Source organism: Cuculus canorus, chromosome 16, assembly GCF_017976375.1.
Source record: "Cuculus canorus isolate bCucCan1 chromosome 16, bCucCan1.pri, whole genome shotgun sequence".
In the NCBI taxonomy this organism is placed as follows: domain Eukaryota; kingdom Metazoa; phylum Chordata; class Aves; order Cuculiformes; family Cuculidae; genus Cuculus; species Cuculus canorus.
In genome coordinates, this window is record NC_071416.1 from 8369697 (window position 1) to 8397312 (window position 27616).

The window sequence follows — 27616 nt, forward strand, 5'->3', positions numbered from 1 at the left end:
GCTCCGGGGCGGCAGCGGGGCCGCGGCCATGCCAAGCAGACCGGGGAGGGGAGAGGCCCCACCGCCATCTCTGCTGAGGGCAGCGGCCTTGGCGCGGAGGGTGGGCTCGACGCCGCGGGCGCCATGCTTGGTGTGGGCACCATGTTTGGTGCGGGCACCCCCCGTAGGTCCTGACCCCGCCCCCTCAGGCAGGGATTCCTCCTTGGTCCAGGGACTCTCCCGCAGTCCTGGGACCCCTCCCTGGTCCAGGAACCTCCCCTCGGTTCAGGGACCCCTCCTCGGTCCAGGAGGCGAGACGTATATAAACTCTTTATTGGTCATGGGAAGCAGCGATTGCCTCTACGTGCAAGGCAAACACAACCTCGGGCTCTGAGCCGCAAGGCATGCTGGGCAACCTTAAACACAATATTGCTTCCTCCTTGTCCCCAAAGAACCCATCGTTACACGCTGATGATGAGCAGCCACTGAATGGGGCCAATGAACGGGCTCGCTGGATGATGCCTGTGAGTGGAGCAGCCAGGGAGGCAGAGGGCTCCCTGGGCTGGGGCAGCATGGGGCTGCCCCTGGCTCCGGAGGTTCCTCCTGAGGCCGGGTTCCATGCAGGGGCTGCCTAGGAAAGCACCGTTGCCATCCATCCATTGCCTGCGTCACACACTGCCCACTGCGCTGGCACTGCCTTGGCAACATTGCACCATGGAAAGCGCCGAAAATACTCAAGAAGGAAACCCTGAAGGGCGAGGAGATCCCAGGATCCTGTGTTAAGGATGGGCCAATGTGCTGGAGCACAGCATGCCCGGGTGGGAACCCAGTGGGAATTCCCCAGTACGCAGGGACCAAGGGACATGGGCACTGCACCACATGCTCGGAGCATAATGGTGTTTCACCAAGGCCATTGCAGCTGAAGCTCCTACTTCTGCAAAACAGTACAATGGCATTGATTTAAAAATAATAATCCAAAGTTTGTAATTTGAAGCTGGAAGGGGCCTGGCCCCATCCCTCCTTGTGTGGTGTTGCCGGCACCACCACTGTCCGGCCACATCGCAGGTACTCAGGCATGGATGAAAGGCACAAGGTACAGCCCTGCGTTGCTTCTCCTCCATCTGGCAGCCCTGGCCTGAGCGTGACTCCCTCCTGCCCAGCCACACTGGGAAGGCTCTGGCTGCTGGGCCAGGCTGGCAGAGGAAGGCATGCACAGGTGGATCACGAGTGGGACAGGGAGAGCGGGGCGTGTGTGCTTGCTGCCGCTAACACAGTGGATGTGGTGCAGGGTATCCGCTGTCTGCACCAAGCTTCCTGCACTATGGCTGGTGCTGGTACTGGCCCTCTGTCGCAGTAAAAAAATCCTCCAGAATGCTCTGCGTGTACTCGAAGGTAGGACGATCCTCAGGTCGCGTCTTCCAGCATCTCATCATGATGTCATACAACTCCTCCGGGCAGTTCTCTGTGCGAGGCATCCGGTACCCACGCTCCAGTGCTCTGATCACCTCCACACTCGACATCCCTGGAGAAACAGGGCAGGGCAGGAGGGTGTTTCATGGGTTAGCACTGATTTAGCTAAATGAGCAGTGCAGCCTGCTTGATGTCTGTCTCATGCTCTGGGCTTCTCCCCATGGCTGCCTGACGGGTTTGTCATCTTGAGACCCTGTGCTACTGTCTCTGAGCTCTGCTCCCTTGGGGAGATTCAGATTTCTCACCATTCCTTCTGTTTTCACTGATCTAATTTCACAGAGAAACAGATCCCATGGATGGGGCCCAGAAGGTGGAGAGCAACTTTTGGAACACAATTGGAGGAGGCATTTCACTCCCTTACCTGGGTACGGCATGCGGCCGTAGGTAATGATCTCCATCAGGAGAATCCCAAAGGACCAGACATCTGATTTTATTGTGAAGGATCCGTAGTTGATGGCTTCTGGTGCGGTCCATTTAATAGGAAACTTGGCACCTGGACAAAGAGATCCAATGGGAAGCATGAGCTCTAATCCAAATGCTGAGAAACTGGTGGTGAAATATGGGGAACAAGAAACAAACAAACAGAAGAGGAAGATGTGAAGTGATGCAAATGAGAGGAGCTTGCCTCATCTACCCTTTTACACAGCACGTCCCTCCCGTGGTTCTTGCCACCAAGGTTACGCATAAATAAGCGGTTCTAAGGGAATCCCACAGCCCTTAAGTGTCTTGGAGAGCACTCAGATGCCTCCAGCAGCTCCCGCACCTTCCCGGGCTGTGTACTCGTTGTCTTCAATGACTCTGGCCAGTCCGAAGTCTGCAATCTTGCACACCAGCATTGCCGACACCAGAATGTTGGCAGCTCTCAGGTCTCTGTGGATGTAGTTCCTCTTCTCAATATAAGCCATTCCTTCTGCAATCTGCAAAAAGGGGAAAAAGAAAAATGCAAAGAAGCTGTTTGAAATAACACAACTCCCTCAATGTGACTTGTTACCAGGAATGGAACGAGGTCATCGGCTTCTGGTGAGCGCTAGGGAGGAGAGGGGAAAGTAGCACAAGGTGCGGCCGACCCTCCTGCATGGGAACCACTCTCCTCACAGGGAATACCTTGCAGAAGAGGTCAGGGTTGGGGGTCTAGCCTGACATGACCCATTTAATCCCACGTGTGAGAAAAGCAGGGAACTGGCATCCTAGGAGCTGATGAGCTCACGAGCAAGTGCCTGCGGACACCTCTGCAGCACAAGGTGTGACTCCTTCAGCCACAGCCACGGAGGAAATCCCTCTGCTCAGAGAAGACCCGAGATCAGTCTCCAAATACTGCTCAAGGGAAGCAGAGAGTAAACTGCCCTCTCTCTGCACTAAGGGGATAATGACTGGCCTTTAGCTGCTGCAGTGACAGTTGCCAGCACTGCAGAGCTTCCTTGGTCAGGATAGAAAAGCACAGAGGCAAACGAGGAGGCTGGGGAGATGCCTGGGGTCTGGAGAAGAGGAGGTTGAGGAGAGACCTCATCTTTCCCTGCAGCTCCCAGAAAGGAGGTTGTAGTGAGGTGAGTGCTGGGCTCTTCTAAGTAATAAGCGATAGGACGAGAGGAAATGACCTCAAGTTGCATCAGAGGAGGATTAGATTGGATATTAGGAAATATTCCTTCCTGGAAAGGGTTCTCAGGCACTGGCAGAAGCTGCCCAGGGTGGTGGGGGAGTCCCCATCCCTGGAGGGGTTTAAAAGCTGCATCGATGTTGTTATTAGGGACAGGGTTCGGTGGTGGGGTTGGCAGTGCTGGGTGAAGGGACTCAATGATCTTCAAGGTCTTTTCCAATCTCAGCGAGTCTGGGATTCTGTGCGGCAGGATGGCCGTGACAACCCCTGAGGGTTCCCCCCAGCTCTGTCTTCTGAAGTCTCCACAGTCAGCTGTGGCCACACATGCAGCCATGAGCCCCGATCAAGGCAGAGATGACTCAGGTGTGTGCGACCAAGCCCTAAATTTGTGCCAAATTATCCCATACCAGGATGCTACCAGCATTGGGGAGGGAAAGGGGCCAGAACAGCCACAGGGGATGCTCCTGTCACACCCCCAGGGCCAGGGTAAGGTGAGGTTCCTCACAGAGCTCCACACAAAATACAGAAGTAACCAAGCCCTGCAAGAGCGGAAGGATCATTGCCATGCCTACACACCGGTTTGTTCATGGTGATTCAGCCCCACCACAAGCCTGGGTGCCAGGCTCAAAACCGCTTCAGCCTTTGCTTCTCAGCGCTGTGGAAAGCAGCCCCTCCGAGCGACGAAGCCGAGCCAGGCGCTTTGCAGGAGCCAGCTTGCTGGGAACAGATGGTGTGTGGAGCGCACCATGGATCAGACCCTGGCACAGCCGGCTTGAGGAGCCCGCAACCCAGTCTGAGCCCCCAGGGTCTGGGCTCCCGTCCGGGCTTCCCTGTTACACAGGTACCTCTGTGAATTATTCCATAGCTCGGCTCAAAGGGCCCCTGGATTCAGCTGGCATCTGGGGACACCGCAGAAGCAGCAGAGACAAGACAGTGGTTGCACAAATGATTGCACACATGAAGCTAGATGTATAACAGCCCACTTGGTTGTACCCCAAATCACCTCCTGATAATATCCCCCAAACTGAGGGGATTTTCCCTGAGTCTTCCTGCCTCTCCCATGCCCTACCACACCTGTGACAGCCCTTCAGCAGGTGAATGGTTCCAGGGAACCTCAACCCTCCCGTGGGCATTCCTGTGGGCTAACAATGCGCTGTGTGCCTGTTGAGCAGTGAGCTGGGGAAGGTCTCCTTCCTCCTCACCTGCGCAGAGAAGTCAATCAGCTTCGGGAGTGGCTGCTTGTTCCCCTCGTTGCTCTTCAGGAAATCCAGTAAGCTCCCTGTGTTCATGGAAGAGTGTTGGGACTGATGGCTCAGCTGGGATCTGCACCAACCCCTGGGGCAGCACAGGGTCCCAGGGAGCTAAGCACAACCCAAGGACTTGGTCAGGAAACACACCTGACCTCCCACCCTACTCCTGGGATCCATCAGAGGGGCAATCCCGACTACGGGCTCCCTCCTGCCCTGTGGAACACTCCGTCTTGTCTACTCCCTGTCACCTTGTCCCTCTCCCAGGGCTGTCACTGCATCGCCCTGCCCAGCACCCTGCCCCAGCACACTCAGGCACACAGTGGCAGGAGCTGGTCCCCCTCCCAGCATGTGGGGCAGAGCCCCCAGCCAAGTCCAGGGATACAGGAGGGGTTGATCCTGCACCATCCCTAGTGCACCAGAGCACCGCTGCTTGGCCTGGTCCATGGTGACCACACAGGGATGCACACAGCACCTTTCTCCATGAACTCTGTGATGATATAGATGGGCTCCTCCTTGGTGACGACCGCGTGCAGCTTCACCAGCTTGTCATGCTGCAGCATCTTCATCAGGTTGGCCTCCTCCAGGAAGGCATCCACGGACATGCTGCCAGGCTTCATTGTCTTCACTGCCACCTTGGTGTGCTTGTTGTAGGTAGCTGGCGAGGGATGTGACAGACCATTCCCAGGCTGCCCAGTGCTCAGGCACAGGGACCACTGGATTTTGGAGCTTAAGCACCCACTGCTGCAGATGGAGCTGCTGCACGAGGCCTGTCCCCACACACCAAGCCCCGAGCACTCCTTACATTAAGGCCAGGGCCACCTCTGCTTCCCGTGCTCCTCTCCCACAGGTTGCTTCCTTCCTGCCTCTTCCATCCTCACAACCCCTTCCCCCCCCCCTTCTCCTATCCCTCACCCTTCCTCCTTCACCATCACCTTCCTCCCAGAAGCCTCCCCCTCGCTCTCACCCATCCACACTTCTCCAAACTGCCCGGCTCCCAGCTTCTTCTCCAGCCTCAGTGACTCCCGAGGAATCTCCCAGGCATCTTTCTCCCAGGGCTTCTGTGGTTTAGGCACGTGGCAGGGGTAGGTGAGCTTCTGGCACAGCCCATCACTTTGCCCTGCCGGGGAGCACCAAGATCCGTCAGCCAGGCTGTCTCACTGGCCACTCTGCTTTGAAGTGGAGCCCTCGGTGGCCTCCATGGCTGCAGAACACATCCTGCCACCACACATCCCACTGGACGTGTCAAACACTGGCCATTGCAGCCCATCTCCAGCAGCATTGCCCTGTCCTGCTGGGCATCACTGCACCGTACCGGTGCAGCCAGGGCACCGGCCACCCGGGGAGGGGGAGTCCAGGGCACCATGGCCATTCAGAGACACCAACACCATGGCTGTGATGGTCAGCAAGCTGGAAAGGTGCAGAAGTCACCGCACGTTGCATCTGGAGCCACAGTGGGAGCCTAGCAGTGATGGGAAGGAGCCCCTTGGCCACTGCACATCCCCGCCTGCCCAGCTTGGGGGAAAAGCCCTCTCCTGGATGGTGAGGACATGTGCTCCCGTGCTCACCCTTGTAGTGCTGGACCAGCTCCTGCAGCGTTTCAAAGCTGCTGCGCGGGGAGATGTAGAAGCCGCCGTTATCCAGCATCCGGATCTTGTAATGCTTCACAGTGCCACCATGCAGGTCGTCCCTGTCCCGCACTGACAGCGAGTAGCAGCCTGTCCAGGAGGGGTGAGCTGGCAGCCCTCACACAAAGCTCACGTCCCTGCTGCACCCGGCCACCCTGCACCCGTGGCACACGCCATGCCATCGCCCAGCAGAGCCACCACAGCAGCGCCTGCCCCCACCGTGCTCCACCACCCCCTTGGCCCCAGGCATGAGGCCACCTGTGCCCCAAACACCAAGAGCAGACCCAAAGCAGCCCCCTGCCCCCACCACAGGGCTTGGACACGTGGTAGCACCATGGGCTTTTGCAGGGATGCGCACAGCAGGAGCAGGAGCAGGAGACCCTCAGTCCCTGCCCCACAGCAAAGCAGAGACCCCCGGCTGGGGCCACATCTCCTGAGCTCTTCTGCCAGCAAGCAAGGGCAGCGGCTCTCCGCCACAGGCACTCCTCCACACCTTTCGTCGTCTCGCTGTCCCGTATCATGAAGGACCCAATTATGTTTCCAGGGCCAAGGAGCTGCCGCTCCGCATCCTTACGGCTGATGCCCTTGAAAAACCACCTGCAGCAGAAACACATAACAGGATCACAGAACCATGGAATGGTTTGGTTTGCAAGAGACCTCAAAGCCCATCCAGTCCACCCTCCTGCCACAGGCAGGGACACCTCCCACTGTATCAGGGTCGCTCCAAGCCCCATCCAATCTGGCTTTGAACACCTCCAGGGATGGCACAGCCACAACTTCCCTGGGCAACCTGGGCCAGGGCCTCCCCACCATCACAGGAAAACATTTCTTCCTAAGATCTCCTCTCTATATCCCCTCTTTCAGCTGAAAACTGTTCCCCCTCATCCTATCCCTGCCTTCTCCCATCAAGAGCCCCTCCCCAGCTTTTCTTGTGCCTCCTTCAGTACTGGAAGCTGCTCTAAGGTCTCCCCAGAACCTTCACTTCTCCAGGCTGAACAACCCCAAATCTCAGCCTGTTAAATGAACCAAGGAACGCAGCTGGGGCCGGGAGCAGTGCTGTGGGTCAGGGCTGAGGGTGGGATATGGTGCAGGAGCCGGGACAATCATGGTGGGTGAGCACAGGACCACACGGGGCTAGGATGTGCCACCAAGCGGTGGACTCACTCCTCTGTCTCCAGCGAGTCAGCTTGGGCGACGTAGTTGCTGGGGATGAAGCCTTCGTGCCCTGTTGCCAGTGACCGGGCTTGCCACCACTCCCCCGACCTGTGACAGAGGTGGTGTCAGGTCAACCCACAGCACCTGGCACTGGGCCCTGCTGGCTCCTCCAGGAGCGAATTCCAGGAAAAATAGCCAGCAGGGCCAAGCAAGCCTTCAGGAGAACCCGGGTCAGGGGCTGCCAGCAGCACTTACTCCTCCAGCACCTTCAGCCGCTCCCCTTTCTGGAAGCTCAGGTCCCCAGTGTGCATCGCCTCATAGTCGTAGAGTGCCACCACCACATTGTCCCCTGCACCTGCAGCGAAGAAGCTCCCTGGGCACCCCTCCCCATGCTGGGACGGAGCACCCTGGGCAGCCAGGACATGAGCCAGCACCTCCATCTTCATCCTGCCACATCTGGGCCCTCGGGGAGGCCCAGAGCTCCCGTCCCACCAGGACTGGCAGCATTCAAACTAGGCTGGAGAGGACCTGGCCACGCTCGTCCATGTGCTCCCACCCCGTGCACCCGCTTGTGGCCCCTCTGTACCTACCATCCTCGGGCGGGAGCATGGCCACACCAGGGGCATTGCTGTTCTGGAAAGCAGGACAGAAACCAGAGTGATGTTGCGGGTGGCAGAGGCTTGTGCTCCCCAGGGGTTTTAGCCCCACCAGAGCTGAGGGGCAGCACCGGCACCTCCCGACTTGCCAGTCTGCCCAGCGCTGCCATCTCTGTCCCCTCCCAACACCTTCATTTTTCTCTTTCTCTGCATCTCCCCGTTTCCCATCGGGTTCAGCCTGTGCCCGCCTCAGCACGGGCTGTGCTGGACGCTGTGTTTCTGCCCCACAGCTGAGCCCCCTGCCCCGCTCACGGTGCTGGCGGCGCTGGCGAGGAGAAGGGCCGAGTACCCCACGATGGCTCAGCCCTGTGCCCTCAGGCTTGCGCAGCAGCTCCTGCTCACCTTCCTGTTGGCTGTGGGGTCTCTCACATAGTGGCCCTGCTGGCAGCTGAGGCCAGGATTGGGTTTTATCATCTTCTCTTCGACGCCAGCTTCCTTTGACTTCATGCAACCCATCCTGCAGCCAAGGGAAGGGAAGTGAACTCGTTGCGACAGAGGTGAAAGCCCCGCTGCAGCCCCGCTCGCAGCAGCTCCCTCCCGGCACAGTGCCGGCACATGGCCCAGGGCTGCAGTGCCCACCCAGCTGCGGGCAGAGAGGGCTCTGCTCCCCTGGCAGAGCCAAGCTGGGGCAGCCCCAGGGCATCCAGTGAGGTGCACAGAGGCGCAGGAGAGGAAAAGAGATCTCCTGATGCAGAGAAAGGGAAAGTCACTGAAGGCAAATGTTGGGCAGGTAACAGCAGTTGCCATGGAGCAGCTTCACAGCTCTTCCTCCAGAAAGCCTTCCCCAGCCAGGGGTGCAAACGCTGAGCATTGTGGTGGGAAAGAGCCTCTTTGCAGAGCAGGACCCCTGTCACTGCTCCGCAGCTCAGGGCTCCCCAGCCAGCACTGCTGGCGCTTGGGGTCCCACATCTCTCGGTGCGGCCATGGCACTCATGCTGCCATGGGTCGCTGCTCTCCACCATTCTCCACGTCTGCTCTGTGCCGGAGTGGAGCTGCCTGGGAACAGCCACTAGCCCAGAGCGGATGCAAACGCTTCACGTTCTCCAGCTCTCCAAGAAACATCAGCATGAAAATGTGCTGCGAGAAGCAGCGAGTGCGGGGAAAGCCCCTGCAAAGGCACTTCCCTTGTTTAGGGGAGACCTTGGCTCTGAGAAAAGAGAAGGTGAAGGAGGAAGCTCAGGGCTGAGCGAGGCCTCACAATGTGCACAGCACCCCTGGCCTTGCTGAGGGAGCAGTTGGGCACCAGCAGCACTGCCTCGCTCCCACGGACACCGAGGGACATTGCTGTCACCTCCCAGCCACCCCACAGGCACTCCTCAGCCTTTCTAGCATGCCAATGCCTCAGCCAGTCTGTCTCCCAAGGGCTGAGCAGAAGCAACAGCCCAGGGAACATGTCCCACTCACATGGGGTGCCCCGGGCTCAGCACCAGCTACTGGTAAAGCCCAGCACTGGATCCATCCCAGCAAACCTGCCCAGCCCCTGGCAGAAACTCAGCTGCAGCCTGTGCCGACACCACAGCAGGCATTTGCTGTGTCCGTCCCACAGCAGGTCAGAGGATTTGGCTCAACAAAGCACAAACACCTCTGGGGGTCCAAGCGTCCCACAGCCACTCCACCCTACAGCATCCCAGCACACCATCATGCGCAGTGACCCAGTGGTCATGGCTTTCCCACTGGCTCCAGCAGCACAAAGCTGAGGGAACACCACTGGGAGCAGCCGTTCCTTGTGCATCCCACCCCGGAGAGCCATGTCCCACAGCCCATGTGCCTGTCCCCAGCCGTGGGGACCAGGTGGGATGAGGGGAGCCCATTGCTCTGGGAGTGCAGCTGCCAGCAGCCCCGTGCCCTTCCTGTTGGGGCAGACAGTGGTGGGTCCCCAACAGCTCCTGCAAGGCCACCGGCAGGGATCACCTCCCCAAGATATCCCCGGACACCCCAGCTTTGCCTCCCTGGGCCAGTCTAGACATCACCTCCCTGTCACCCGCAGGTATCACCACCCCAGGACACCTCAGCATCACCTCCCCACTGCCCCTAGTCATGGCCTCCCCAAGACACCCCAAGGCAGCACCTCCCTGCCACTCCTGGGCATCACCTGCCCGGGGCACCCTGGCATCCATTCCTTGGGGCACGCCGGGACACCCCCAGGCATCACGTCCCCATCACCCTTGGCATCGCCTCCCTGGCTCACCCCAGGACACCCTAACATTGCCATCCTGCCACCCCCAGCCATCACCTCTCCGGGGCACTCTGGGACACCCGATATCACCCCCCTGGAGCACTCCGGGATACCCCAGCATCGGCATCACCTCCCAGGGGGACCCAGGTATCACCTCCCTGGGGTACCCTGGCATCGCTTCCCTGCCGCCCTGGGCATCACCTGCCCGGGATTCCCCGAGACACCTCGGGACATGTCAGCATCCCCTCCCCGCCACCACCGGGCATCGCCTCCCCGGGACCCCGTTGCTGGCACCGAGACGTCCCGAGCCAGGGACAGACCGAGGTGCCCGTCCTGGGGCTCTCCCCACCCCGCGGGCTCCGCTCTCACCTCCGCCGTCCCGGTCCCTGCCCCGGGGTTGCCGCCGCTCCTCTCTGCCCGGCTGCGAACCCGCCCCTCCCGGTAACGCCCCGCTCCTCCCGTAACGCCCCGTCCCTCCCGATAACGCCCCACCCCTCCCCGGTGCTGCCAGTACCTCCCGGTACAGACCCGGGGACCCAACCGGGATGGCGTGGGGACCCCCGGGACCCCCGGGAATGGCAGACCTGCCCCCCGCCACCCCGGCTCTGCTCCGGGGTCCCAGGAGCCTCCCCGGGGCAGCCCAGCACGGCCCGGAGGTCCCCGACCCTGGGAGCAACCTGCATGTGGCTGCAAACAGCCCCCAACCCTCGCATCACATCCCGCCTTCCCTGATTAATAACCAGCTCCACTCCCAGCCCCGGCGTTTAATTGCAATCTGCAGAAATTACAGCACATGGTGCTGCCGGCCCAGGGCTCCCCCAGCCCCGCCGAGAGCTGCCAGGGCGGTGCAGAACCCCTGTCCCCACCTGTGATGACAATGGGAGGGACAACGTCCCCATCCCTGGCACCCGAGCAGAGCCGAGCACCCAGCATCCATCTGGGCTCGGAGGTGCAGCACCATATCATGAGCCGGGAGGAGACCGCTGGGTTCCAGACCTCCCTCACAAGTAGTTGTCCTCCTCCTCCTCCTCCTCTTCTTCATCACGCGCCAGTGCCTCGATGTCATGGGTAATGTCCGTGATCATGCGGTTGAAGGACTCGGACTCGGAGCGCAGGGACCAGCTGTCATAGCTGCGCACGGCCGAGGCCGATGTGTTGCTCATGCTGCGCTTGATGCGGCCAAAGCTGTCGGTGAGGATCCCACCTTCCCGAATGCCAATGCTCTCCAGGAAGGTCTCGAAGTACCCGATGTCTTGGTCGGGGATGAAGGGTCTCATTCCTGCCATAGACACTGTGAGCCTCATGGTGACCCTGCCCGGGTGGGCAGTGCTGGGGCGTGATGCCAGCCAGCTCCACTAGCTGCTTGCTGGAGTCCCATCCCATCCCCTCCAGCAGGGTCCCATCACCCTCCAGAGCACACCCAGCACCCCAAGGTATGCGCGGACATCACCAGGGTGACGTGGTGACTTGGGGCAGCCATGGTGACTTAGGGTAGCCATGGTGGGAACCTGGCCACTCACCGAGAAGAAGGAACTTCCTGCGGTCCCCGTAGAGGCGTAGCAGCTCCCCGCAGTACTCCCGCACCGGCATGCCCAGCCGATACTCGCGGAGCAGGAGGGCAAACTGCTGGATCTCCTGTGGTGACAGCTTGTTGCGCAGCTGCAGGGACATAGGGTGCCTAATTGGGGCTGGGGACACAGGCAGTGCACAGCCTTGGACCCCCCACCTGCGCCCCACCAGCTGCTCCCACCCACCCACTGCCTCACACCCCAGGAGAGAGGAGGGCCCCTTGCCCGTCCCCGTGCCCGCACCGTCACCATGTAGTCCTGCAGCTGCTCCAGCCCTGTTCCGCTCTGGTCGCTACCGCTGCAGGCGGTGGCCAGGCTGTGGTGGGACTGGTGGAAGGAGGGTGAGGAGGCACCGCTGTAATATGCTTCAAAGGTGTCGTGGGAGCCATCGCTGTGGGAAGATGGGGGTCAGTGGGTCCTGGCACCCCTCGTGTGCCCACCTGCATCCCCTGCTGCACAGCACCCACTGGTGGGCTGGGGTGGGACAGGAAACCACCCCAGTGCAGGGACACCCACCCCAGTGCAAAGACACACTTGGAAAACCCTGACTCACAAGGAGCTGCAGCAGCTGAAGTCAGCGTCATAGCCTGTCCGGCAGCTCTCACCTGGAGAGGGAGAGCTGAGATGTCAGAGTGGGACCAAGACCCTGCCATAGCACCAGCCCCCCGTGCTGTGCCCGCACAGCCCTGCTCATCAGCCCTGTGCCACTCCTGGCCACTCACTCCTGCTGGAGAGCCAGGGCCGCGTGGGTGTGGAGGTGTAGTGGTACCCGGCGCGGTCCACACACTCGATGCTCTGGTCCCCGTAGATGATCTGGAAGACCTGGCAGATGAGGGCGCAGGACTCCTCAGCAGCATCCTGCAGTGGAAGGGGAGAGTGTGGGTGGGTGGGTGTCATTAGGTGGGCAAGAGCCAGTGGGCAGCCACAGAACACAGAATCACAGAATCCTTTGGTTGGAAAAGACCTTAGAGATCATCGAGTCCACCTGCACCTGTCCACTAATAAACCATTCCAGAGCACCTCATCTGCCTGGCTTTAAAACCCCTCCAGGGACAGTGACTTCACCACCTCCCTGCGCTGCCTCTGCCAGTGCCTGAGAACACCATCGGTGAAGGAATATTTCCTGATATCTAATCTAAACCTCCCCTGGCACAACTCGAGGCCATTTCCTCTCATCCTATCCGTTATCATTTGGGATCAGACCCCAGCACCCACCCCACCACAACCTCCTCTCTGGGAGCCGCACAGAGCGATGAGGTCGCCCCTCAGCCTCCTCTTCTCCAGACTAAACAGCTCCAGGTCCCCCAGCTGCTCCGAGAACCCCTGGGCTCCAGCCCCTTCCCCAGCTCCGTTCCCTTCTCCAGACACGCTCCAACCCTGTCTTTCCTGGAGTGAGGAGCCCAACACTGAAACCAGGATTTGAGGTGTGGCCTCATCAGCGCTGAGTGCAGGGGGTGATCCCTGCCCTGCTCCTGCTGGCCACCCCACCGCTGAGCCATGCTGTTGGTCACCTCGCCCACCTGGGCCACTGCTGGGTTGGCTGTTGACCAGCACCCCCAGATTCTTTTCCACCAGGCGATTGCCATTAGGTGTCCATGTGCTACTGGGTGGCCATGTGTCGGGGCCGCTCACCCTGTTGGGCACGGCGAGGATGATGAGGTTGGAGTAGGCGTCAGGGCAGGGGTCCTGGGGGTCCAGGGGGTTGCTGCCGGCGTGCCGTCGCTCCCAGCTGCCGAAACCAGTGCCACGTTCCCAGCTGCCGCCGGCAGTGCCCGCCTGCCTCCTCTCCCAACTGCCGCCGCAGGGCTGCCGCCGCTCCCAGCTGCCCGAGGGCCGCCCGCGCTGCCGCCGCTCCCAGCTGCCGCCCCGACGCCGCTCCAGGCTGCCGCCCTGGTGGCCCTCCTGCCCGCCCCGAGCTGCGCGCCAGTCCAGGCTGCAGATGGTGTGCCGACGCTCCATCGGGCCCCCGAGGCGCCCGCCCTCTGGCCAGGAGCCCCCTGGCCTCTTCTCGGCGGGGAAGGCCTTGGGCAGGCCGGCCGGGGCTGCCTCGGGGTGTGCGCCCGCGGGGACAGGGTCCACTCCCAGGCCTGGTGCAGCGATAGGAGGCTGGGCAGCAGGCGGGGGGCTGCGCTGCCCACCTCACCCGGCCCCCAGCCCCTGCCCCTGTGCCATGCCCCACCGCCGGCAGGGTGAGGAGAGATGGGGAGACCCATGGGGTGGGGATGGTTGGGCTGGGGAAGGGGACTTAGGGGCAGGGAAAGTGGGGCTGGGCTGCGGTAGGGTAGGAGCATGGGCTGTGGGGCAGTGGCTGTGGGACTGCAGTGGGGCAGGAGCGGGGGGATTAGAGGCAACAGGGCAGGGGACTGGGGACCTCTCTCTGTGCGGGCTGGAGCTCAGCCTGGCGCAGCGTCCTCTCCAGGGAGCTTGTGTGTGCCTGGCAGCTGAGCCCAGCTTTGCTGATCAAAGGGCCCCATGCCCCTCGGGGGCTCCACGTGTGGGGAGGACAGGGACAGGGGGTCACTTCCAGCCCCCTCTCCTCCTGCCATTAAAAGCATTGGAGCTGGGAATGCAGCTGGGATCTGTCTGAGGGGCAGCGAGGAGCCTGGGGATGAGGAGCTCTGCAGAGCGGGGATGATGGGGAGCCTGCGGCAATGCACTCTCCAGCCTCCAGCCCCCTGCTAAGCCCCTCTCTGAGCCAGGGGGGCAACGTGAGCTTTTGTGCTCAGCCCATGCTGCTGCCCCAGCTGGAGTTGGCACCCCCTAACATCCCTCAACCTCTGCCCTCCATGCCCCGGGGACACTGGGTTCTTGGGGCCTGCTGTGCCACAGCTGGTGCCCCTGGCCAGACACTCGCACCAGTTTTGAGGATGAGGAGGTGCAGGGCATCATCGCGTAGATATGATGCTGCGGCGATCTCGTGGGTGGGGATGCGCAGGATCAGCTCCTCATTGTCGCGCCAGGTGAGCAGGAGGCAGCGTGCGGAAAGGCTGAGGATGCTGTCCTGCTCCGGCGTTGTCTGCAGCGGCAGCTCCTTCAGCTGCTGCAGGGACAGAGAGCATGGCAGGGCCGTGGGGCACCCAGCAGCGTGAGGCAGCTCTGGGAGGCACCTGGGGGTGGACACCCCTCTTACCCTGGCTGTGTCAAGCAGCTGCAGCACCTCATCCCGGCTGGAGGGGTTCAGGGACGCTGTCACCCACGTCAAGTGGCCTAAAAACTGGGGGGACAAAACCCAGAGCAGCTTGAAGGGGCTGGGGCTGTGTAATGCTCCCCACCCCATGGCCCAGAGCCTCCTCCAGGGCATTTCCACAGGCAGGTTGCACCTCGCTGGGGTGCAGAGACACCCTGAAGCGGGGGGATCCTCCCTGCCCTTCCAGCCCACCCTCCCTGAGTGTTTGTCTGGGCAGGAAGGACCCTCCTGGCTGCTGCGGATGGTGGCTCTCAGTGTGAGGTGGTGGCCACATCCTCCCCCCCCCCCCCGGCACTGTGAGCAGGCATCCGTGGGGACCCCTAAACCCCCTTACCTTCACCTCCTTCTCCACATAGTCGTGCAGCAGGATCTGGGGGTCGATCAGGTAGTCAGGGGGGTAGAGGGGCACCGAGTGCAGCGGCCGCCTGTAAACGCTGCTGCGGAGCGCCGGCCGCCGAGCCGCCTTGGGGAAAACCAGTCTCTTGATGGGTGACACGAAGCCCTGGCAGGGAGAGCGGGCACAGGGACGTGTCAGCACTGGGCACCCAACCCTGGCACCCACGCATGGGGTCTGCAGTCACCCCTCTGCTCGCTGACCCTGAATTTGCACCATTGGGGTCATTCAGGTGGCAGGGGGTGCAGGACCCCTCATTCAGGTGTCCCCACGAGTCTCACCAGCTCCCAAAAACCCACCACCTCCAGCCCCACGCACCTTCTTCCCCTTCTTGGCCTCGCAGTCCATGGCGGGGCCGCGGTTCTGCCTCCCAGCACAGCTGCCCCCACCGCCCCGCTCGGCGCCGCTGCGTTTTCCTGTGTCGGAAACTCCACCAGGATGGCCAGGATGTGAGTTCCTGCCCCTCCTGGGGCTTGCTGGGACTGGGCTGGCCTGAGGGGGACTGGGACTGGGATTGGGACTGGGACAGGGACTGAGATTGGGACTGGGGCTGGGACAGGGACTGAGATTGGGACTGGGATGGGGACAGGGATTGGGACTGGGGCTGCTGATGACACTTGTCCTGGACTGGGCTCCAGGCAAAGGCAGGGGCTGCTGTAGGCTGGGACAAGCCTGGAGCAGGGTCTGGGGGTGCCCACAGGCTGCAGGGCAGCCCCAGCCCCTGCTGTGAGTCCCTCTGGGTGTGGGTCGGTTCTGCTGCCTCGTGACCTCACACGAGCCCTGTCCTCATTGGGGCAGCGCTGGCTGTGTTGCCCCCTTCCTGCTGAGCCCACGAGGAGCCCTGCCACGGAGAATGGTGCTGGCAGGAGCACCCAGCACCCATGTCCATGGCCTCCTGTGGGCCCAGGGATCGGCTGGGCACTGGTGCCTCCGGCAGCGAGGAGGTTGGCCGGGCAGTGGCTATGTCCGGTGGCCTCATGCTGCATCCTGCCCGTGCACCCCTTCCCTGCCGGCCGCACTGAGGGGCCGGCACTGCCCAGGGCCACCAGCGCCGCTGCAGCCCATCCTGCTCCGTGTCCTGAGCGCCTGAGATGGAGGGGCAGCGTCCTGTGCTGCTGCAGGGCCTGGGGCACAAGGCAGAGGTGCCGGCAAGGATGGGTTCCTGCAGGCAGGGCTTATTGAAATGAATTTAATATCTCATGTCGCAGCAAAATTAAAAATATACAAAAAGTTTGTGGTATACAAAAAGTCTTGGTACAGACCCCGGCCTCCCACTCGCCCACACCGAGGGTCCCAGAGAAGAGGGTGGCACACAGAGTATTTACAGTACGTGACAGCGGCTGCCAGGTCCCAGTGCGGGGGGCCAGAGAGACCCACCGGGAGCCAACGGGTCCAGCACAAAACTCTTCCTGCTCCCTGAAGCCAGGATGACCCCACTGGGACCCCCGGGGACTGGGACCCCCACTGCCCCAGTGGGGGCTCGAACACCCCCCAAGCTGCCCCCATCCCACAGCACCCAGTTGGGCCCTGGGTCATGTCTCCTCGCCCTGGTCCTGGTGGACTGGCGCTGCCGCCCCGATGCTGCCGCTGGCACTGGGGCGTTGGGCTTGGCTTCCCGTACATCTGGGTGATGGGCAGGAGGGTGGCCAAGCCCCGGGGCTGGGAGTGGGGCTTACGCTGCCCTGTGCCCCCATGCAGCTGGGCACCCCACGCCGAGCAGAGCAGCATCACACGGGCAGAGGCTCGGTGCCCGCTGCCGAGATCCCCACCCGGAGAGCCCAGGGCTGAGGGTACCGTGGCTTGAGTGCATAGAAAAGTGTCCCTCTGTCCTGCATCCCCATGCAGACCCTGGGGGTGAAGGGCATGGGGGTTGCAGATCGCCCTGTCCAGAGGCTCCTCCCTGTGCTTGGAGGACTGGGAAGGGGTTGGGAGACCCCAGAGGAGTCACCCCGTGCCAGCACTGAGTCCCCATGCTGCTTGTCTCCATCCTTGGTGGCTTCTGGAGGAGCTGCTGTCACCTGGGCACCATGCGGGACCTGCTGCGATGCTGCTCAATGCCTACATGGGTGACCCCAGCCCAGCTCCCCCAGTTGCTGCCCGCCACCTTCCCTGAGGAAAAGAGACCCCCTGGAGCCGCCCTGCACCCAGTGCTGCCTGGCATGCTCAGCACCCACCCTGGGGTCTGCCCATTAACGATGGTGGAGGAGGGTTGGGGGGCCTGGCCCACTGTCCAGCCCCAGCCGCGCTCCACACCCTCCTCTGAAAGGTTTTCCGAGGCTTCCAATTAGCACCAGTTAGCACCAGTGACCCCAGTGATGGCCCACCCCAGCCTGCTGTCACCCCGGCCTTCCAGCTACAGAGAAATGGGAAACAAAACCAACGCGATGCCACCAACCCCATGTTGCCACCCGCCTCGGCTGTGCCACAGCGCTGGGCACCCACACCAGCCTGCATCGCACCCTGGAGGGCAGCAGGCAGAGCCATTCCTGCACACAGCTCCCCACACCAGCCTTCCCCACGGTGCCTCGTGTGCTGCTTGCGTGGTGCCTGGTGGGACGGTGAGGCTGCCGACATGCCCCAGCCTGGGGCAGGGCTTGGCACCCCGGGGACCGCGCAGGGGGCACGGGGAAGGCACAGGGGCCATGGGTGCGGGGGATGAGGGGCTGGGGTGGTGCACAGCCATGGGGTCCGGCGGCTCCCAAGTCCTGCAGCCCCCTGCACACACACACACATATACACACACACGGACGCACGCACCCCCTTGTGTCATGATTGGCCCTGGGGGCACAGGGTACATTCAGCACAGCCCTTTGGGTTGGGGCACGCCAACAGATCTGGGCAGGAGAAGGGGACACATTCAAACCCAGAGCCCGGGGCAGCCCTGCTCCTCTGGGCAGGGAGTGGGGATAGAAGGGAGATGGGGGGAGACAGGATCCCTGCTCAGGTTTATACCGGGGAGCTGGACAGGGCTGATGTCAATGGAGATATGGATGGAAACAGTCCCAGGTGGGAAGAGATGCCAAACCTGGGAGAGTAGAACAGATAGGGGGTGATTCCCGCTTTGGGGAGCCCCAGGAACACCAGTGGCCCCACATGCCCTCCCCCAGAGGCGCCAGCCAGGCCCTGCCCTCCCCGGATGTAGCGGAGGTAGAAAATGTCACACAAAACGTCACCATTCAGGTGAAAACAAACCCAATGAGATGACGCGGTTCCCATGGGGAGGGAGGGGATGATGGGGTGCAGCCATCCCAGCCTGAGCTGGGCCAGGGGGAGCAGGGTCTGTGCCCACCCCCCGAGGGGCTCCCGGACCAGGGTCTGCACCCCACAGGGCAGCGGGGACCCCCTGGTGTGGGGGCATGGCTTGGTCCTAAACCAGGGGGACCAAAGATGGAGATGAAGGGGCTCCTCCAGGCTGGAGCTGCAGGGCATGGGGGACACGGGGGACCTGTCTGGGCCCCGGCTGTCCTTTGCCCTGGCTCCCTGCGATGACAGGACCTACACACCCACCCTGGTGCAGCCGTGCTCCAGTCCCATGGCCCTGCCGTGGCACAGGCACGGGGGCAGCCCCGGCATCTGTGTCTGCACATTCTGCCCCACTGTGCCCCAAGCCCCTCACGGCCACCGGCCCCCAGCCTGGGGGGAGGCCTGATCCTCACCCTGCACTGCCAACCCAGTCGCGTGCCGCGGGGCCACAGCTCCCACCCCCTCGGGCTCAGGCACCGGTGAGGTATTTTGGCAAGGACGAACCCTGGGGGAGCAGGGGTGGCCGCCATGGGGTGGGACAGGGGTTTCGGCTGCAGGAGGGCGGCATGGGGGGCATAGCACCAAGAGACCTCCCCGGCCCCCGCCCGCGGGGTGCTCGGCGTGGCAGCACGGCAGCACCGGCGAACCCATCGGAAAGGCAAACGGCTGCAAAGACACGGGGCAGCCAGGATGGCACCAGGAGGGCCCCACCATGCCCCCTAACCCTACACGGTGGTCTCGTACTCCAGCACCTCCTGGGGGGCCCCGGCGGTGCGGTACTGCAGGCGCGGAGTGGTGGGCGATGCGTACTCCAGCGCCAGGATGGTTTTCCGCAGGCGACGGTCGATGAAATGGGCGTCCCAGGCTGGGTACTTCTTCCTGGGCAGGTCAATGCGGATGACGGGCCCCTCTGTCCGCGGAGCGCGGGCAGCTGGTGCTGGCGGGGCGCAGGGTCTCACCTGGAAGACGGGCACGCAGCTGTCCCGCTCCCCCGGCGCCCCGTCCCGCTCCCCCCCTGTAGTCCGCGGCAGCGAGCGTGGGGGGCTGGTGACGGCATCCGTGGGGGATGCTGGCGCCGGGGCTGGCTGCTGCCGGAAAATGCAGCCCCCGGCTTGGGGGCCAAACATGGGGCCGTTGGGGTGCAAGAGGCAGTAGTAGATGAACATGAAGAAGATGCCAAGGGCGAAGCTGGAGCTGACCACACAGACAAGGATTAAGGCGTTGAAGTCGGAGGTGGTCTCGCGGTTGTAGTAGAGGAACCAGAGGACGGTGAGGGCGGCATTTTCCGACAGTGTGATGATGTAGTAGATGCACATGCGGTAGCGGCTGCGTCCCTCCTTGACGTTGAACCAGCAAAAGATGTAGATGATGCCCACCACCATGTTGTAGATGATCTCCTCCCACTTGGACATGCAGAAGTCCGTCTCACCCTGGATGATCCAGAAGGTCATGATGCACCAGTGGGTGACGATGAAGATGCCAAAGTAGAGCTGGAACACAGAGGCAAACAGGGCAAAGGCAATGGCGCGGGCAGCGATGGTGAAGAGGTGCCACAGGATCTGCACCACAGCCCCCTTGTAGGACATTGGCATCTTGTCCTCCCGGGAGTCCCGCAGCACCTTCTGGTAGGAGGCGATCATCCATGCCAAGGAGACCAGCGAGGCTGAGGCCGAGAGCCCTGTGGGTGCAAAGCGGAGAGGGGCAGTGAGAGCTTGTGGCAGCCTGGGACCTCCTCCAGCCAACCCCCTTGCCTGCCAAGGGTCCGCGTCCCTTACCCTGCAGCGGGTCTATGCTGTTCTGCTGCACCATGATGCTGAGCTGCAGTACAAGCTGGGGTGCGCTCTTCAGGAAGGTCTCCAGCAGCCGCAGCATGCTGATGTCTGCGCTCTCGAACATCATCCGCCAGTAGAAGTGGCGGCGGCGGTGCTCAGCCTGCCAGCGGCTCTGCAGCCCCAGGTAGAGCGTGCGGAGATACCTGCGTGAGGAGAGGTGGGAGAATGAGAGGAGCCCCTGCTGCCCAGGCAGCCGAGCTCACCTCCCCCTGCCCATGACAGGCATTCCCTGTGACCAGTGCCAACTCACCTAGGCAAGGGTTTCCCCCCTGTTTTGGGGCCATGGAAAGCCCCCTATGGCGAGGGTGCAGGGGACTGCAGGGCAGTGGCGATGCTGATCCCTGTCCCACTCTGACCCCCAAGATGCTGGGAAGGGGCAGTTTGTGCAAAACCAGTTCTGCACCCCGCTGTCCCAGGGCTCATTTGGCCATCACCCTGCTGCCCACCTAGCCATCACGGTGCCCATACAGCCCTTCGGTGACCCTGTGCCCTCACCCCACACACAGGGTCTGGCACCCATCCCGACCAGGGATCCTGCTCACACCCCCACTCTCTGGCCACCATGGATTTGGGGTGTGCGGCTCCAGCCACACCACATCCAGCTGCTTCTCAAAGGGGATATTTTGGTGCTGGCATGGAGCCTGCCCTGCTGCCCCCTGCCCTGGCCAGGAGGGAAGCACCAGCTGGTCATGCCGCGGTGCCCACGGGAAGCTCCCAGGCACTTGTGCCGGCGCTGCCTCTGCTCTTGGCAAGGCTGTGGGCACGGGCACTTGCCAGCCCCAGCCATCTGGTCATCGGCCGGGGGTCAGCAAAGGTGTGCGTGGCACTGACACATGGGCTGGCTGAGTCACTGTCACCAGGGACCCCTCCCTGTGGCACGGGGCCAGGTCCAGGCGCCATGGGAAGAGACACGATGCTGGACAGACAGGGCATCCCTGAGCAACCCTGCCTGCTCCATATGCCGGTGGCTCCTCTGCCACAGGGGCAGGAAGGAGCCGGATGAGGAGGAAAATAGAAAGATGACGTGGAAGGACGTTGGGTCATAAAGCTTCCTCCCAGCTGGGTAAAACCATCACACAGAGCGACAGCCTCTCCATCAGCTTCAGAAAGCACTGCCAGCTGACTCCATTAGCCTGAAGCACGGGAGAAACCCTGATCCCAGCATTTTCGGCTCATCCGTCAGTGCGAGGAGGCAGGAGCTGGCCCTGCTCCCAGTGCAGGGACAGCTGGGTGCTCCCACCTCTGGGCTGCACAGCCCTGAGACCACGGTGAGGACCATCAGCTGGAGCCACCGAGGCCCCCCTGCCACCTTGCTGCCATCTGCTTCTGCCCAGGGCAGCCACTCCGGCTCCCTCAATACGCTAGGATGGACACATCAATCCCACCGTGGTCCTCCCCAGTGGGGCCGATGGTGCCCCAGGCAGCCCTGTCACCACCTGCCCCATTACCTCCCACCCACCATGCCCAGAACCCACAAAGCTGGGTGAGATGCTGCTACCAGCAAATAATACTATTTTAGTAGTTCCACCACAATTTCAGAGGGTGCTCATGGTGGCCAGGACCAGCTCAGCTCCCAGCCCCCAACGGCTGCTTTGCGCTGGTGTCAAAATGACATTTGAAAGCCCACCTCAGGGAGAGCAGCTAATTTTAGCCTTTGTTCCTCCCATCCCTTTCTGATCAGGGAGAGAGGCTGTGGCCACTTGCCTCCCAGCTCCTGGCACAGGTTTACCCCCTGGTGCCACCTGCGTGCTGGTAGCCAGGCCAGCGCTACCATCATGGCTACAGCCGCTGCCCCCAGCCCCGCTCGCACCTTTAACTGCCAGAGTGCGAAGCAGGGGACAGCCTGGGGACGGAGGACATGGCACCGGAGGGGAAGCAACGGCATAAGCAACATGGAGTCTAGGATGTCACAGGGCATCACCGCTGGTCCCAGGGCAACTGCATGCAATGAGGCCCAGACACTGGTGACCTCTCCCTGTAATCAGCCTTGCTAATTGGGCTCATCAGCGCTGTGATCCCGCCATCTGCGGTGCGCAGCAGCCCCCTGTGCAGACCCCAGCGCCGTGCCATCCCTGCGGCACAGCCAGCATCTGCCACGCTGTCCCCAGCTCCTCAGCTGCTCAACAAGTGACCTGCTACCTCCCCCGGCTTTCGGCGGGGGCACAATTGCTCTCCTGTCTTCCCGTCAGCTCCATAGATCTCATTAAAATGAGATTTTATCTCCCATCAACTTGCCAGAATGAAATGTTGATTCTTATTTGTTATGCATTTGATCATCCTGTGGTGTTTCAGCCCAGAGAAACATCCCCACGCGCTGACAGCGCACGGCGAGCGCTTCCCAACCCAGCACCACGGCAGCTGCACGGGAAGAACAGAATCAATCACTTGAACAAAAAAATCATTTAATTTAAAGAAAACTGATGATGAGGCAGAAACCAACCACAAGAGCTCTCAGGGCTAATTGCTCCCTCTCCTTTGTATTACAGAGTAATCACACAAAACCCCTGCAACAGGAAGGTGGTGGGCTTGGGCAAGTGCCTGGTTTGCCAGAGCTCCACCATGGATGGATCTACTAGAGTCCAACCATGGATGGATCTACTGCAGCCCCACTATGGATAAGTTTGCCACAACCCCATCACAGATGGGTTTGCCAGTCTCACCATGCACGGATGGGTTTTCTGCTGGCAGCATGGAAGCATGCCTGTGCCACTGCTGCTTACACGAGCACATGGCCACGCAACAGGCAGGGTCTCTGGAGAGCATCCGTGGCGGAGGATTTGCAAGTGCAACATGAACATACTGGTGACAACTAACTTCATCAGCTTCAAGCAGCAGCTTTACCTGGGACAACCTCAGATCTAGTGCTTGGAGCTGCCTTTGCAGCTGGAAAGCAGCTGCATTTTGGTGATTTGGAGGGTCTTTGTCACAGGTGGGCCTCAGGGCTGCACAGGGAAGGATTTGGTAGGAATGAATCCAAGGTGATGGCAGAGCAGGGAGAAGGCAGGTAAATTAAGGAAAGGAGAGATGTTTGGCGAGGTGCACAGTGACCTGGCCAGGGAAATGCCTTCCCTTCACATGCAGCATTTCTTCAAGACGTCTTTAACTGCCACATCCACCTGCACCGGATCCAGCCTTGCTAATGGGTTTAGCAAACTGCATTTAACTGGTCACCCGAGCTAATCCTAAATCCTAGGATTAGAAAGTCTCAGCTGCAGCTTGAGACCAACATGTCCTGGAGGGTCAGTGCTGAGAGTTCCTGCTTTAATTGGCTTAAGAGCCTCTACGGTGCAGCAGATCAGGAGAGTGCGGCTGACACCACAGGGAGCAAAGCCCCCGACCGCAGTGGGCCCATCTCTCCCAAGATGTTCTAGGGGAGGGTTAGGTTGGACATTAGGAGGAGGTTCTTCTCCCAGAGGATGGTGGAGCTCTGGAACAGCTCCCACGGAAGCAGTCATGGCACCAAGCCTGACAATATTCCAGAAGCATCTGGCCAATGCCCTCAGACCCATGGGGTGAATGTTGGGGTGTCCTATGCAGGGACAGGAGTTGGACTCAATGATCCTTGTGAGTCCCTTCCAACTCAGGACGTTCTGTGATTCTCAGGCCAGGAAAAGGTAACTGCCTGCAGGCCAAGGCCCAGTGCAGACTCAGCAGCCAGAGGGACCAGAGAACTCCCATCCCTCCCTCACCAGTTCCACTAAGGGGGAGTTTGCACCAATCCTGCAGCCAGTGCACCCCGAGAGCTGCCACGGGGATGGGTGGGATTGCGGAGAGGCAAGTGGTGGTTGTGCTGGTGAGGGAATCATAGAATGTCCCGAGTTGGGAGGGACCCACAAGGCCCATCGAGCCCAACTCCTGGCAGGAGCCCCTCTAGCAGGGTGCATGCTGTACTGAGAAACAAGGTTAGACATCCCAGGAGAATCCCAGAAGAAGCAGGAGATGAAGGAATGCATGCAGACAACAACAGGGAGTGGAGGAACCTCTCTACTACAGTTACTCAGAAGGGGAAACAACACCAAAACCAGAGCCAGGAGCACTGACTGCTCCATCCAGGAAGCAGCTTGGAGCCATGGCTCTTCCCCAGCACCCCAAGGATGGGGCTCAGTTGAGCTGCGAGGAAGCAGAGCCATGGTTCCATGGCACAGGGGAGGAAGGCACCAATAAACCATCGTCTTGGACTTCTGGAGGGTCTGTGGGGGCACAGACAAAGGACCTGGAGCCCGCTCCAGTCTGCCAAGTTGCCACTCGCCCTGTCTTTCCCAGGGTTGGGAACAGGCTGGAGCAGAGCCTGGGAAGCCTGAGGACAAATGGCATGTCCTCATCCTCCACCCCACAGAGGGCAGAGGGTGCCGAGCAGTGCAGGAAGGGGCCTGGCATGAGGATTGGAGCCCAAGAAGCAGGGGCCTGGCAGGAGCATCCCGCTTGCTCTGAGTCCCAGTTGCCACAGTCAGACAGGGCCCTCAGCAGGCCCAGCATCGCCAGCCACAGGGACCGTGAGTCTGTGCCACCCTGCCAGGCAGCAGGGGCCACACACAGCCCCTGCCTGACCCAGAGCTCCTGCCTGCACCCACAACCCCTGCCTGACCTACAGCCCCTGCCTGGCCCACAGCCTCTGCCTGCACCCATAGCTCCTGACTGCATCCACAGCTCCTGCCTGCACCCACAGCCCCTGCCTGACCCACAGCCCCTGACCACACCCATAGATCCTGCCTGCAACCACAGCCTCTGCCTTCACCCATAGCTCCTGCCTGCATCCACAGCTCCTGCCTGCACCCACAGCCCCTGATCACACCCATAGATCCCGCCTGACCCACAGCCCCTGCCCACACCCACAACTGGGCTGTGCTGGGGCTCTCCTTGCAGTGGGTGTGTCCCCATGCCCCCCCACCAGCCACCTGGGCCCCTGAAGCACCTTGCCATCCCCACCCACTTCCTCCCATTCCTTGCTGTCCCCACTTGAGTCCTCCACGTTGCATCCCCTTGTCCCCACTCATGACCCTGCTGCACCCTGCCACACCCTCCAACCCCAGCCTGGCTCCATGACCCTGTACCCCACATCTCCAGCCCTGCCTCAGCTGCAGGAGACAGATGGGGCCCTGCAGCAGCCCCATTCCAGTCCTCAGCAACCCTATCCTCCCACACCTCATACCTCCAGACCTGCTCTAGCTGCAGCAGCCCCATCCCGGCCCCCTGGCACCCCATACACCCCTCTGTTCCTCCACATCCCCGTACCTCCAGATGTGCCCCACCTGCGGCAGATGGATGAGGCTCTGCAGCAGCCCCATCCCAGTCCTCAAACAACCCTATCCCCCACCACCTCGTACCTCCAGACCTGCCCCAGCTGCAGCAGGTGGATGAGGCTCTGCAGCAGCCCTATCCCGGCCCCCTGGTACCCCCTATGCCCCCCTGTCCCCCGCCACCTCGTACCTCCAGACCTGCCCCAGCTGCAGCAGGTGGATGAGGGCCTGCAGCACCCAGACGCAGAGGCGGCAGCAGCCGCGAGGCCCGCGGGCGCTGTCCTTGGTGCTGGTGGCGCTGTCCTTGGTGCTGACGGCGAAGTCGTACACGAACCACCTGAAGCTGAGCAGCTGCACCACGAGCGAGGGCAGCAGCACGAAGAGCAGCGTCAGCCCGAACCACCACCGCTGCCCCCGCACGTAGTAGTGGGCCGCCAGCCACAGGTCCGAGGCGCCGTCGGCGAAGCACACCAGGAGGGCGCAGAGCACCCAGCACCCGTCCCGCAGCCGGTACCGCCGCGTCGGGGGCACGGCGACTCCCGCCCGCCTCCCGCCGCCGCCCTCCGGGCTCTCCAGCCTCACGGCCGGGCCGCCGCCGCCGCCGTCCGACTTCGCGGCCATGTTGTCGGGGGAAAGGAGGAGAAAGGAGGGAGCGGGAGAGACTTCCGGAGGGAGGACGGAGACGTCGAGACCGCCCCGCCAGCGCCCGCCCCCGCCGCCCGGCACCCGCCGCCCGGGCCCGCCGAGCGCCCCCCCCCGCCCGGTCCCGGGAGTTCCCGCCCCTGCCCCTCCCGCCGAGCCCCCCCCCCGGCCTGCACCGGCACCGGCAGCCACCGCCCCTGCCCCGCCCACCGAGCACCCCCGGGCCGGCACAGGCAGCCCCCGCCCCGCCGAGCCCCTCCCCGCCCAAACCCGGCAGCCCCCGCCCCGCCAAGCCCCCCAGGCCAGCACCGGGAGCCCCTGCCCCGGCCCCGCCGCTACCTCTCCGTAAGGGGTAGCTACTCCTCAGGGGTCCCGGCGGAGCACACAGTGCCAGTTGGTGCTTACCCCAGCCGGTATCGGCAAGGGTAACCCGAGCCCGCTCCGTCTCGACCCCCGGGGTCCCTGGTTCTCACTGACTCCTGCCCGATGCCAGTGATGCCCCTCTGCACCCCTCTCTGAGCCTCCCATGCCAGAGGGCGTGTTGCCGGCCTCGCCAAGGACCAGAGCTCCCTGGGCAGCTGCTGGGTGACCTTGGGCTGCCCCCACCCAGAGAGACAGCCCTCAGCACGATTCTGTCCAGCCCTGGGGCAGGACGGGATGGTGGCCACAGGCCACCATGCTCCTGCCCGAGACGACCCAAAGGATCCCAGCAGGGACCTGAGCCTTGCTTTGGAGGAACAGTCCCAGCCTTAGGGATGTCCCTACAGAGTCACACAACCTGGTGAAGTGCCAAGGTCTCCAGGTGGACCTGGGGCAATGGGATCTGTGCTCAAGTGCTGCCCTGCCCCACCATCTCTCCACTGTCTGTTGCCCATAAGAGGTCGGATGCCATGTGTCTGGCAGAGCCACGTTGCCCTGGGCGAGCTGGCAATTTGAGGGGCTGGTACCGTGATGAGACACACGCTTGCATGAGGAGCAATGCTGTGCCGGCATCCTTGGCAGTGCCGGCAGGGAAATGGCTTTTTGCTCCTTTGCAGAGTGTCTCCAGGGAGGGTGATTGCATGCAGGCAGCTGCCTCATAAAAGCAGCTTCAGCCTCCAGCCCAGAGGGACAGACTCTTGCTTCCTTGCTGCATTTCATCCCTCAAGGCTCAGCCCCGCTTGTGCCTGCAGCGGAGCCACGCGTGTGGCTGGAGCCTGGCCCACAGTGAGCACGGCACCGCACACAGCGAGGGGGAGCATGTTTTATCCCAGGGAACACAGCCAACTTCCAAACTGTGCCTTGCACAGCAAGGAGGATAAGCACAAACCCTAGCGAATCCGGGTTCCTGGTGCACACAACCAAGAGAACGAGCAGAGAGGGGGAAGGTGCTCAACAGCACAAGGGAGCAGAGTCAGGCCCTCGGCGAGGCTCTGTGCTGCATGTATTAGCATGGGTAATGCAACTTAAATACCTAACCTTGAAATGCTCCTGACAGATCCCCTTGACAAATGCCTGTGGGGGGAGGGGATGGTCCCAGCATCCCAAAGCCCTGAGAAAGAAGCCTTTCACCCACTGCTGGTCAGTGCCAGAGCCCTTTTGGAGGATGGGCTCCACTGGTCAGAGCCC

The 27616-nt window shown here is 62.0% G+C and overlaps 3 protein-coding genes across 3 annotated transcripts; all 3 read right to left on the minus strand.

Annotated features, from left to right (window-relative positions):
• Nucleotides 1-52: 52 nt before the first annotated feature.
• On the minus strand, nt 53-10333 carry HCK (HCK proto-oncogene, Src family tyrosine kinase). The gene is made up of 13 exons (XM_054081221.1): nt 10275-10333; nt 8072-8186; nt 7664-7706; nt 7329-7428; nt 7083-7181; nt 6412-6515; nt 5859-6008; nt 5258-5410; nt 4766-4948; nt 4246-4322; nt 2213-2366; nt 1811-1942; nt 53-1501 (listed from the first exon to the last, which is right to left on the minus strand). Exons 2-13 carry the CDS (start codon nt 8183-8185, stop codon nt 1299-1301), a joined length of 1512 nt encoding a protein of 503 aa, XP_053937196.1. The 5' UTR covers nt 8186; nt 10275-10333; the 3' UTR covers nt 53-1298.
• Nucleotides 10334-10655: 322 nt separating this feature from the next.
• Nucleotides 10656-15502, minus strand: CCM2L (CCM2 like scaffold protein). The gene is made up of 10 exons (XM_054081452.1): nt 15373-15502; nt 14995-15162; nt 14604-14687; nt 14330-14513; nt 13106-13560; nt 12196-12331; nt 12027-12078; nt 11717-11864; nt 11426-11564; nt 10656-11184 (listed from the first exon to the last, which is right to left on the minus strand). Exons 1-10 carry the CDS (start codon nt 15400-15402, stop codon nt 10907-10909), a joined length of 1674 nt encoding a protein of 557 aa, XP_053937427.1. The 5' UTR covers nt 15403-15502; the 3' UTR covers nt 10656-10906.
• A 761-nt stretch (nt 15503-16263) lies between these two features.
• On the minus strand, nt 16264-26050 carry XKR7 (XK related 7). Its single transcript, XM_054081918.1, has 3 exons — nt 25557-26050; nt 20073-20272; nt 16264-19975 (listed from the first exon to the last, which is right to left on the minus strand). The coding sequence occupies exons 1-3, from the start codon at nt 25985-25987 to the stop codon at nt 19023-19025; spliced, it is 1584 nt and encodes a 527-aa protein (XP_053937893.1). The 5' UTR covers nt 25988-26050; the 3' UTR covers nt 16264-19022.
• Between the last annotated feature and the right edge of the window lie 1566 nt (nt 26051-27616).